We start from the raw sequence: 13336 nt of genomic DNA, 5'->3' as shown, positions 1-13336 counted from the left end.
GGGCAGAGCATCGCCCCCTGGTGGGCAGAGCATCGCCCCTGGTGGGCGTGCCGGGTGGATCCCGGTCGGGCGCATGCGGGAGTCTGTCTGACTGTCTCTCCCTGTTTCCAACTTCAGAAAAATACAAAAAAAAAAAAAAAAAGAATTAACTGAGAAAGCAGGGCCAGCTCTCCACAACAGTGTAGTGTTATATGTAACATTCTCTGTGTTTTCAATTTTTCAAATGTTTCCCAAAATGTAGACTTAAGTGACAGAGAAAAAAAAAGATAGACATATTGTTAATCAAAGAGCTTTCTCCAGTACTATACTCATTCCAGGAGGCTACATTATAAAGCACAGTAAAATCAGTATTAATATAATTTTAAAAATGAATTCCTATAATTCAAATGATAGACTGAACTTCTCACCTAATAGGATCCTCACAGGCACCAAATGGTAACTTGCCAAACTCCAGGCCTCCAACTTCTCCTCCTACAAGAGCATCTATATCTAAACAAAAGTAAGTATTTTTCCATTACTGAGCAAAACAGAAAGTAATAGTAATTAGTTAGGTTAGCCCTTTGGAACATTGTAGATTAAAAGTGACTACATCGAAAGCACATACATAATACTTGAGAGCAAATATCAAGTATTAAAGAATTCCCCCAAGAAAGTTACAGTAAAAGGATACACTTAATTCCTATTTATCCAATGTTAATTCAAGTCATGCATTCTAATTTTAACCTTCTTAAATATTCCCTAAATATTACTCAAGAGAACCAATTTATTATTTTCAATCCTATAAAATAACCAACTACTTGGAATAAAAATAAACAGTGAAAAATATTATTTTATTCTAATTTCTCTTTGAGGGAGACAGAAATATGTTTTCAAGCTGGTGAAATCCTTGTAATAATTTATAATCTTGTATTGAATTTCTTATTAGATGAACTTGGATATAATTCACTTATATGTGAGTGACACCCAGGAACTGAAACCTCATTTAATTGGCTCTATGCCCACCAGGCTAAGGTTTTCTAGAATCTAGGTGATGTCTTGTTCATATTCATGTCCATAGCACAGTTAGTCCTATTATAAATCAATAATTAATGATTGTTGAATTAATTAGTCTTTCAATGGCCACGCAGGTAAATTGATTTTAATTACATTTTTATCAAACGCAAATCAAAGTAAAATATTCCACAGGTCTTCCCATCATAAGTGTATGTGTATATAAACATTTTTTTTTTCCTTTTCTGGTTTCCCTTCTTCAAACTCTATAAGGTTCTCTGCATGTCTATCCTCAGCTTATGATAGCTTTTCTTATTATAGTATTCTAAAAACAGGTATTTTAGTCATTCCCTACACAGTAATTTACAGCATATCATGTTCCACAGCAGGGAAATGCTTTCTAAGTAATATTAGCTTTCAAAGACAGATTGTCAAACATAAAACAATTGAGCGCTTTTTATTTTTTTTTATTCATTTTTTTTAGAGAGGAGAGGGAGAGACAGAGAGAGAGAGAGGCGACACAGAGAGAGAAGAGGGGGAGGAGCTGGAAGCATCAACTCCCATATGTGCCTTGACCAGGCAAGCCCAGGGTTTCGAACCAGCGACCTCAGCATTTCCAGGTCGACACTTTATCCACTGCGCCACCACAGGTCTGAGCGCTTATTTAAAACAAAAAAAAATTGATAAAGGCAATGAAATCAACAATATCATATTTTGAATAAAATTACAAAGATTTCAAATTTAAGCATGTGAAATACAATATTAAATAATTTTAATTTCTGAATATATTTTCTATATATTCAGTAAGTTAAATATAGTTTTAAATGATCTCACCTGGAGGTTGCTGAGGCCAAAAATACTGCTGCCAATCCTGAAGAACATAGGTAAATCGAATAGCAATACTAACTGGAGGCAATGGAGTTAAAGGACATCCCTAGGAAATAAATGCAAAGACAGTATGGTGCAGTTTTAAAAAAAAGTGTTTTTTAAAAAGAATGCTAGAGATCAAAATTACATTACAATAAAGCTGTTTAAACAACTACTTGGAAACAAAATAGTAAATGTTATTAAGCAAAATACTCTTTCAAAAATCTTATATAATTTTAATTATACAAGTATAATTTATAATTCTCAAATTAAATGCGAAAACCTGTAATTCATTTTTTAAATGAAGTAAAACTATTACAAAGTGTAAGATTAGGTTTGGAGAGATGACTGATGTCCTGTCTTTCTTTCAAATGAAAATAAACTCAAATTAAAGCTAGTCTTGAAGAGTGATCCAAAATTTTAGACTAAGACAAATGGTCACTAATGCAAAATAGTCTATATTAATGAATCAGTTAACAGAAAACTTAAGATTTCTCTTTAAATTCATTGAAAATCATAAAATATTAATATCATTCAAACATCCTATGATCTCAGCTTCCCTCAATAAGTTACCCTACATTAATGTGGAATAAGGCCCCAATATCAAATAAGAGTTCACACATAAGGTACAAATGGTCTAAAACTATAACAAGGTAGCTGTGATACATAACCTCTGTTCTAGTCAGATAGCAATGTCGATAAATAAAGAGAAAACCAAAAAGAAATAGCTAAGATCAAACATGACATACATATCTTGTGAGCCCTAGAAAAGGTACATAAAGCCAAAGTGATAAATGGGGTTCATGACACATGCGTGCTGAGTTTCAGGTGCAGAACAAGGCAGTAGACAGCCTAGGACTGCAGACTGTACTCTTCGGGATAGAAGCATTCCACCCAGAAGGGTGGAGGGCACTGTTAAGACAGATATTAGGTCAGGGCACTTCTGCTTGGTATAGTGGCTTTGTTGGAAGCTATAGGACTGGGGAGAGTTATTGTGTTGGGGGGGACCTACTCCCATCATCTGAGCAAGCAACCCAATAATTTCAAAACCAGATATATAATACTCCAAACATTACCAAAGAACAAGAGGCTCCACACACCACTTTAAGATGTGGTTCTTAAATATTCTACAGGTAGGGAGCAACCACAAAACTACAAAATCACTAGAAAAAATGGGAAAGAGTATTTTAAATGTTAAATATTCAAAATGAACCTGCAAAAAAATTTTCTCCAAAACATGAAATGTAGTTTTAAAAGAGACAAATATTCAAATCAACAATCAGATGATTAAACCATGAAATATAAAAACAGCTGAAAAAAATGGATGTCTAAACCGAAAAAGACTAGGGCACACGAGTTTTCAAATATTTAGAGGGTTATGGCAGATTTCAAGTTAATGTGACTCCAGAGGGCAGAACTGCTCCCACTGCAAAAGAAGCCTTTTCTAAGAAACAGATCCATGTGAAAGTGAAGTAACTGCCAGTAAAGGGGGACGGCCTAGGGACACGTCAAGTAGATGTTACAGAACAATTTTTATGAAGATAGTTAGGAAGAGTCACATTCTGGGAGCTTTAACTATGTAAAATGTCTAAAGTACCCAAACCAGGTCTCAATTTTTAAGCTCAACTCTTACCAAATCAATTTTAAGAGGTACTAAATATCTAGATGAGTGAGTTTGGTGAAAGTTCTGACAGATAATATGATAAACTGGTTAGAAACATTTTTATTTAAGTACAACTAGAATACAGTCATATTTATGGTAAGTCAGACCCTACAGAACAAGGTAGTCCCTAGTTTCAGTAAAGAGAAGATGTGATATAAAGATGTGATATAGAAGAGTGATATAAAAAGATCCATAAAATAATGTTAACAATTTTTTTTTTAATTTTATTTATTCATTTTTTTTAGAGAGGACAGAGAAGAGGAGAGAGAGACAGAGAAGTGGGGAGGAGCTGGAAGCATCAACTCCCATATGTGCCTTGACCAGGCAAGCCCAGGGTTTCGAACCGGCGACCTCAGCATTTCCAGGTTGACGCTTTATCCACTGCGCCACCACAGGTCAGGCTGTTAACAATTTTTTTTAGGAAGAAGAAATAAAATTAGTATTTGCATCTGACCAGAAATTTGATTTAAAAAATTAAATATAATCGGAAACTTCTGGTGAGAGCAAAATTAAAGTAATGCAGTAGAAATTAACACATACTTGGCATTTTACAAAAATTTATCAAAACAACACATGTAGAATTAAGCAGTATGTAAGGTATTTCAAAGCCCAGAAAGTTTTTGAAAAAAAAAAAAAAATTACATGTATAGATGGAACTCTCTAAAATATATACTTCTATTTTTTAAAATGGAGATAATCACGGCCTGACCTGCAGTGGTGCAGTGGATAAAGTGTTGACCTGGAATGCTGAGGCTGCCGGTTTAAAACCCTAGGGCCTAAGCTTTTAAAAAATATTTATATTTTATTTTATTTTTTATTTTAATTTATTGTGTTTACGTAGATTCTAGTATCACCCCAAATGCATCTCCCCCTCCCCGGTATTCCCCTCAACATCTCCCTTATCCCCTTCCCAACACCGCCCTCCCCCCTTCCCTTCAGGTTTATCCCATCCTATCATCCCCTTTCCCTCTGTCCTCTTTTCCTCTGGTCCCTTTGATCTCTCCTCTGTCTCAATTCCGTTCCTCAGTTCACATTGTTTCTTGGATTCCCCAAATGACCTAGGCTTGCCTGGTCAAGGGTTATATGGAGGTTAATGCTTCCTGCTCCCCCCCCCCCAAATAAATAAAGTCTTTAAAAGAATAAAATAAACTGGAGATAATCACAAGAAACTGCTTACAATAGTTATTTTGAGAGGGACTGCAGAGTAAAAAGAAGCTTTTATTAATACTTAAATTCTTAACCAAGTACATGCATTTAAAAATGTCAATGGGGTGGTGATAATCTTATCACTACACTATTTAGGGCCTCAACACTAAAAACATTTTAATGAAATTAAGTTCTAATCCTATCTTTCCAACAAATTATTATTAAAAAAATTTCAGGATTTTTCTCATAATTTTCTCCTTTTTAAAATTTGCAAACTCTCAGGTTGCAAAACTAGTATATGTTATATAATGAACATCCATATGACTTTTACCAAGTTCACCAACCATTAACATTTCCACACACACACACGTCAGATCGTCAGATGTACATAAATAAATATTTTTGGCTGAACCTTCTGAATGTAAATTGTAGAAATCAAGACAATTCATCCCTAAATATTCAGCATATAATTCCTAAAAACAAGGGTATTATCTTACACAATCAAAACAATTATCACATTCAAGAGGTTTAACATTAATGCTACTTTCTAATATACAATCTAATTAAAATTGTCCCTGTTGTAATATTTATGGCTATTTTATTTGGATGAAGAATCCAGTCAAGGATCGTATATTCCATCTAGCTATTATGTCACTTTAGTCTCCTTTAATCTAAATAGCTCCCACTCTTTGTTTTGTCTAAAATAATATTGGTATTTTTGAAGAGGCTAGTTACTTCCCCAAATATGGCTTTTTAAAAAAATATGCAGGTGTTTCTTTATGTTTTAATTTATGTTAAACATTTTTGGCAGGAATGCAACACGGGTGACGATATATCCTATTCAATGTGTCATACCAGGAGATACCTGATATCAGTTTGTTAATCAAGTTTAATCACTTCAGTGAGATGGGTGTCCATTTATGCACCTAAGGGGAATGCTTCTTTCAGTAGAGAGCCACTCCATCCCCTGCTTTATCTGGCTTTGCTCTCTTTTCTAATAGGTCCTCAATTTAAACCCTAATTTTTTTCACCTATTAGTAGCACAGGCAAATCCTCCACATCTCTGAGACAGTGATTTCACAGAACAGTAAGGATATACTGGCACATCCCATTTAGCCTTGCTGCTCTCGGTCATCAACTATAAGGCAGATTTATCTTAAAAATCAAATCAAATAAAGATTTGAAAAAAAGAAAGGCAATTCAGAACTCAGGAGCTCACACTTCAAGAAGTTCACAAAGTCCTAACCAAATGAATAGCTATCTAAAGCCCACTAATTTGTGGAGTCTGGCAATACAGTAAGTAAGTTCTCATTTAATGTCAACAGATCCTTGGAAACTGTGACTTTAATTGGTATTGGTAAGAGTTTTCTACAGCATATTTCTGGTCACAAAATCACCACTAAACTTCTAACTAAAGACCTAAAACACTTCTAATATTAAACACTGAAATAAATGTGAGCTATGCATACATTTAAGAAAGACAAATAAAAACAAGTAAGAATTATTTTCTAACCTACTTATTCCAGTTCATAATGTGGGTGGCCAGAGCCTATTCCAGCAGTTCAGGGCGCAAGGCAAGACTATCCTGGACAAGACACCCTTCCACCACAGGGTCACACTCACTCAGACTGGGACAATGTAGACAAAACAGTTCATCTCACGTGCACATCTTTGGGATGTGGAAGGCAACCTGAGTCCCCAGAGAAAAACCCTATAGACATGGGGAGAAGGTGCAGATTCTACATAGACAGTAGCCCCAATTGGGAATTGATCTTTTCTTCCTCATCAACATCATAAGGAAACAATGAAACAATGAGTTATTTGCAGACCTGCAGTATTCCTATTAGCAGAGGAGTAGAGAGATAACATAGCACGTTAATAAACTAAACAAAATCAGTTCTAATTAATTATTCTTTAGCATTAGCACATTAAAATCTAATTGGATACTTCGTTTAATTTTTTATTTATTTATTTATTCATTTTTAGAGAGGAGAGAGACAGAGAAAGAGAGAGAGGAGAGACAGAGAGAGAGAAAGGGGGAGGAGCTGGAAGCATCAACTCCCATATGTGCCTTGACCAGGCAAGCCCAGGGTTTTGAACCGGCGACCTCAGTATTTCCAGGTCGATGCTTTATCCACTGCGCCACCACAGGTCAGGCGGATACTTTGTTTCTTTAAACAGTACTTCATGTAGTCAATTACATCTTTCTTCCAAGTAATTACATTATCAATATTATAGAGAAATATTTCTACATACTCAATCAAATGACCAAATTGCTATTTTTATGTGGATCCCAGAAAAGACTAACAATATCAATGCCAACTTACAATCTTTGATTTGAAGATATCCAGCAGACCTGATAAATGAGTGTACTGATTTGGCACTTTTCGAAGATGAACCATTTCAAAATCAGTTCGGACACCAGGACCCTGACATTCTCCCACATACATTCTTCGCCATTTGTGATGAATTTGTACAAATAGTGGCACCTGACTGTAGGACATAATTAAATAGGAAGAGACTACAAGTTTATTAAATATTGAAAAATCTAAATCTCAAAATTTTTCATTGTAACATTATACTAATCTCAGATATTTAAAAGCATTAAACAAGGACTTAGACAATCTCTTTTCTCCTTATACTAGTAAACTGAAGAAACTGCCATCTAATGGCACTTGTAGTCAGAAAATTTTTAAAAATGTAGTTGAAAATTTAAATGTTTTAAAATGGTTGAAAGAAAAAAAAAAGAAAATGAAAATGTTCTCCAATAAAAGTGATCGTGTCACCTGACGAGGTGTGGCACAGTGGATAGAGCATCGGGGATGCAAGGGACCCAGGTTCAAAACCCTGAAGTCACCACCTTGAACATGGGCTCACAAGCTTGAGCGTGGGGTCGCTGTCTTGAGCATGGGATCATAGACATGACCCATGGTCACTAGCTTGAGCCCAAAGGTTGCTGGCTTGAGCAAGGGGTCACTTGCTCTGCTGTAGACCCCGATCAAGGTATATATGAGAAAGCAATCAATGAACAACTAAGGTGCTGCAACAAAGAATTGATCTTCTCATCTCTCTCCCTTTTGTCTGTCTGTCCCTATCTGTCCCTCTCTCTGACTCTCTGTCTCTGTCAAAAATAAATAAATAAAAATAAAAGTGATCATGTCATATTATGCTTTTCAAGGTCATCATATATAAGCTTGATTCAATAGATTTAATAATACAATTAAATAATACATATAAAACTGTTAGGTTTGGGTTCAGGGCTCCTTTAACTCCAGAGCCCTTTTAAACTCAAATACTCTTCACCCAACATCTCATTAGGGAAGCTTCCTCATTAAGCACTTCCCTCACCTGATCTCCCCCCCCCCTTATTGGGACAAGGCCATTGGGAGGAGCCTGATGGTTGGGAAAAAAGGAGACAATCTGTAACCAAGGCCATAAACCAGGATATGCTAATCTGAGCATGTCCAGATGCACCCAATCGCATGCCAGCAAATGCCTGCAGCAACCCCTATATCAGACACCCCCTTCCTGTAGCTCTCCACTGATGCCACTAGGGTCTCAGTCTGTTCTACAGATACATAAACAAACTTCTTATAAAACTCCTCAGGCCTTGTGCGTCCCTCCTTTGGCTGACCTAACAAAAACCAAGTCATGGTGAAATGTTTTCTACTTTATCAGTTGATCCTCACTATTCACAGGTTTCCATATGTGTAAATTAGTCTACTTGCCAAAATTTATTTGTAATCCCCAAATCAATACTCGTGGCACTTTCACAGACATTTGCAGACATGTGCAGAGCATCAAAAATTTTGATTCACCTGATGATCAGAATCCCAGGTGAGGTCTAAAAAGGTAATGCAGTGGTCAAGTTTAAAATTAGACTTTGTAACAAAATTTAAATAAACTGAACATCTGGAAGCAAAGCACAAAAATAGTACTCTCTCTAAAGGTTTTGTTGAGTTAGTCTTATATACTATATTCCCACAGTACAGTAATGTAGAAGTACTAATCCCAATTACAATAAAAAAACTCTACCATTTGGTAAACATTTTCCTTCACAAAATATAATTTAAAATAGTTATAAACTTATTGTCTAAGTTTTTCAAAATGGCCCCCTACCAGCCAGTGTTTCCCAAAGCGATTGATACAGAACTCAGAAGAAGGTTGCACTTAGATTCACTGAGAACAGCATCGCTGTTTGCAGCAGGGGCGATCACCACAAACTCTCGCAGTCCATACCTTTAAAAAAAGAATCACTACCATTAAATGGGAAACTTCAGAACACAAAAACCCCTTATTTGAAAAACATAAAAAAATTCTCCTGAAGGAAATTTAACAAGTTTGAAGTATAGGTCATTCTTTTTTTAATGGTAATTGAACCTACAATCTGTATTTCCTCCATTTAGTGAAACATTTCTATAATTCAACTACTCTTTCCCCTCTATTCTTTACAAATTAGAAGCAATTTGCTGAAATCACAAAAGAAAGAACATTAAACAACAGTTTTGCTTTAAAGGTTTAATTTTCAAGGTAAAAGATGAAAGCCAGCACTGAAATTTTGCTTTAATTACCATAACTGATAATATTAAATCCACTATTGTGTAAAGAAAAAGTTTAAAAGATCCAATAAATGGAAGAAACATAATTATCAGCCATGATGTAGTTGTGTGGTCTCAAAGTGAGAACAAGGTTAACTTAGGTATCATAATTAAGGAACTTCTAGTGTTTTAGGTCTTTAGCCAGAAGTTTAGTTACTCAGTAACACACATTAGATAGATATCATAAAATTATCAGAAAATGGTTTGTTCTTGCTATGGTACCTTACAATAATGAAAACTTCCCATTCAGTCGTCAAATCTTTTAAAAACCACAAATTTGCAGCCAAACTTTACAAACAGGTAAGTTCAAGTTGGTGATCTAGATGACTGAAATTTCCTGTCCTATTCACTCCTCAATATGCTTTTATTTAATAATTTTTAAAAATAAAGATTTATGAAAGACATTACTCTTTTGCCTGATTTTAATTCTAGATACACAAAGAGTTGTGAGTGCTTATTATTATTTTTTTTTGTATTTTTCCGAAGCTGGAAACGGGGAGGCAGTCAGACAGACTCCCGCATGCGCCCAACCGGGATCCACCCGGCACGCCCACCAGGGGGCGATGCTCTGCCCATCTGGGGGCGTCAATCTGTCGCGACCAGAGCCACTCCAGCGCGTGGGGCAGAGGCCAAGGAGCCATCCCCAGTGCCCGGGCCATCTTTTGCTCCAATGGAGCCTTGGCTGCGGAAGGGGAAGAGAGAGACAGAGAGGAAAGAGAGTGGGAGGGGTGGAGAAGCAGATGGGTGCTTCTCCTGTGTGCCCTGGCCAGGAATCGAACCCGGGACTTCCTCATGCCAGGCTGACGCTCTACCACTGAGCCAACCGGCCAGGGCCGTGAGTGCTTATTTTTATGAACCTTTTCCTCAAGAAATCCTCCAGAGAGCAGTAAATATTTTTTTAAAAGTCCAACCCATCATCTGTTCATTGTTTAGGTAACAAAAATTTATTTCATCTCATCACCCCAACTCCACCCTAACTCTGATATCAAAATTAGTTATGTAGAAGCAGCATCAAATACTGGAAGGAGCCCAGTGTTGTGAATTTTAAGCTCTAAAGGTCTTTAAAAATAGTTTCTTTAAAAAATGTTCTTGGAAGAAAACAAGAGATCATTTATTTCCCTATGCCATCCCTGCATAGTGTGAAACCACTGTCAACAATTTCTTGGTCATTCTTCCAGAAACATTCTATCTGTCCATGTACCAACCCTACCTCAAATAAGATTACACGGTATATATGTTGTGCACCTGATCCCCTTCTCATCACTACTTTGCTTCCAGTTTTATGCTGTTGTAACAATACTGTGATGGCTTTTTAAAAATTTTTTTAAATTGATTTTAATTTATTGTGTTTACATAGATTCTAGTGTTGCCCCGAATGCATACCCCCTCCCCCGTATTCCCCTCAAAGTGATTGCCTTTCTCTACAAGTATATCTGGGGATAAAACAAGCAATACCTATTTAGTCAGCAGCACTGATCTCTTTTCCCTTAGACTGTCAAATAAAAAAATGGCAACAGCCAATACAATAGCCTTCTAGTGGGAATGGATCAAAATTAGATCTACTTTTTTCCCATTGGCAAAAAATATAGTTTTTGGTGTGCCGCAGTTTTAGTAATTAGATTTATGTGTGAAATGAGATTCTGAAAAAGGTTGAAAATCTCTGGACTAGACTGACTAGATAGAACAAAAGTCTGTGGCTGAGAATATCATGTATTTTAGCTTTGCAGCAATAATGTGAATTGTATAATCTGAGATTGATAAGATATATATCCAACTCATCCCAGGAAAGTGGTATGTGGCATGTACCCAGACTAGGAGAGTATGTCTAAGAATACCCCAATAATAAATGTAAGTAAGCTGAGGACTGGAAACAATGCTTCCAGAAGCATATCACTCAAATATTGTCATCCACAACTATGCCCTTGCTTATGAGGCAATGGGAATAGTAAACTGCATCTATTTTCAATGATGTCACCAATCTCTCTCCAAAATAACCTAAACATGTCAGCTTCCTTCTACTTTTGGATTTACTGAAGCTTTGTCTGTGCATGGACTTTCTATCAATCCAAATCAGTTTGTTACATTTTGTATGGCCCCTCAGGGATATGGGTGTACATGAGACAACGAATTGGAACTAAGACTTTTGCTTAAAGCCTGGACTGTAGAAGGAACTGCCACTTCAATAAAATGAGAACTCCAGAGCCAGATGATTTCAATGGCAAATTGTACCAAACATTTAAAGATAATAACAATTTGACACACTCGCTTCCAAAAGTTCTAATAGAACAAAATACTTTCCAACTCCTGTTATGCGGCCAATTCTGATATCAAAACAAAAGTGTAAGAAAACTACAGACCAGCCGGACTGGTGGTGGTGCAGTGGGTAGAGCATCGCCCTGGAATGCTGAGGTCCCAGATTCAAAACCCCAAGGTCGCCAGCTTGAGCTCAATTGCTGGCTTGAGCAAGGAATCACTGGCTCGGCTGGAGCCCCCCAGTCAAGGCATATATGAGAAGCAATCAATGAACAACTAAAGTGGCACAACTATGAGTTGATGCTTCTCATCTCTCTCCCTTCCTGTCTTTCTCTCTTGCTCACTAAAGCAAACAAACAAAAACATAGACCCTAACAGTCATAAACACACACAGCATTTAACAAAAATATTAACATATTAAATCCACTTCTCACAAAAATTAGGGGATCACGGAACGTGTAGATATTCCAGTACTTTCAACCTTTTGTATAGAGCATTTTCACCAATAAAAGAAAAGTTGGGCCTGACCTGTGGTGGCGCAGTGGATAAAGCGTCAACCTGGAAATGCTGAGGTCGCCGGTTCAAAACCCTGGGCTTGCCTGGTCAAGGCATATGGGAGTTGATGCTTCCTGCTCCTCCCCCCCCTTCTCTCTCTCTCCTCTCTCTCTCTCTCCTCTCCCTTTACTAAAAAAAAAAAAAAAAAAAAAAATGAAAAAATAAGTTGATTTTGTACCTTATTTGCATAATTGTACAACTTTCTTTGACTTGTTTGCTTTTTTGATGTTCTTGTTTAATAAAAAAATCAAATGCTTTTTTTTTTTTTTTCTGTATTTTTCTGAAGCGGGAAACAGGGAGAGACAGTCAGACAGACTCCCGCATGCGCCCGACTGGGATCCACCGGCACGCCCACCAGGGGGCGGCGCTCTGTTGCGACCAGAACCACTCTAGCGCCTGGGGCAGAGGCCGAGGAGCCATCCCCAGTGCCCGGGCCATCTTTACTCCAATGGAGCCTCGGCTGCGGGAGGGGAAGAGAGAGACAGAGAGGAAGGAGAGGGGGAGGGGTGGAGAAGCAGATGGGCGCTTCTCCTGTGTGCCCTGGCCGGGAATCGAACCCGGGACTTCTGCACGCCAGGCCGACGCTCTACCACTGAGCCAACCGGCCAGGGCTCAAATGCTTTTTTAATCACTTCATATTTATCTTGAAATATCCCCTAATTTTGTGAGCAGTATATATATGTATATATACACATACAAATATATGTACACATATACACATATATATACATACATACACAAATACAAATTATACCACAAAAGGTGGGGTTTATATGGGGCATACAAAATTAGATATCCAAAAATCAATCAATGTGATCACCATATTAAAAATCTAAAGAAGAAACAAATAATCATATCAATATAAGCAAAAAAAAAAAAAAGCATTTGACAAAGTCAAACATCCATTCATGATAAAAACTCTCAGCAAAATAGGAATAGAAGGAAATTTTCTCAACCTGATAAGGAGCATCCACGAAAAACCTACAGCTAACAGTGTTCTTAATGGTAAAAGACTGTATGCTTTTCTTCTGAGATCAGAACAACACAAAGACATCCATTCTCACCACTCCTCCTATTCAACTGAAAGCCCTTGCCAGTTTCAAAAGGCAAGAAAAAAAACGACAGAGATTGTTAAGAAAGAAATAAAACTAACTCTACTCAAAGACAACATGATTGTTTATATGGAAAATCCTGAAGACACTGCAGTAACTGAACCTAGTAACATCACAGGATATTAGGTCAATGCACAAAAATCAGTTGTAAA

General features: G+C 36.9%; 1 protein-coding gene across 3 annotated transcripts in view; it reads right to left on the bottom strand.

Moving 5' to 3' along the window:
* Nucleotides 1-13336, bottom strand: part of RAB3GAP1 (RAB3 GTPase activating protein catalytic subunit 1) — a 69285-nt gene that overhangs the window by 33543 nt on the left and 22406 nt on the right. For all 3 annotated transcript variants that reach the window (XM_066346302.1, XM_066346303.1, XM_066346304.1), the window contains 4 exons: nucleotides 8786-8905; nucleotides 6994-7159; nucleotides 1825-1924; nucleotides 408-489 (listed from right to left, as the gene is read on the bottom strand). In XM_066346302.1, coding sequence (XP_066202399.1) covers nucleotides 408-489; nucleotides 1825-1924; nucleotides 6994-7159; nucleotides 8786-8905 — 468 coding nt within the window. The remainder of the gene's footprint in view (nucleotides 1-407; nucleotides 490-1824; nucleotides 1925-6993; nucleotides 7160-8785; nucleotides 8906-13336) is intronic.

The sequence above is a fragment of the Saccopteryx leptura genome, chromosome 7 (genome assembly GCF_036850995.1).
Source record: "Saccopteryx leptura isolate mSacLep1 chromosome 7, mSacLep1_pri_phased_curated, whole genome shotgun sequence".
NCBI classification, from domain to species: Eukaryota; Metazoa; Chordata; class Mammalia; order Chiroptera; family Emballonuridae; genus Saccopteryx; species Saccopteryx leptura.
Note: the sequence above shows the minus strand (reverse complement) of the source record. Positions and strands in the feature narration are given on the sequence as shown.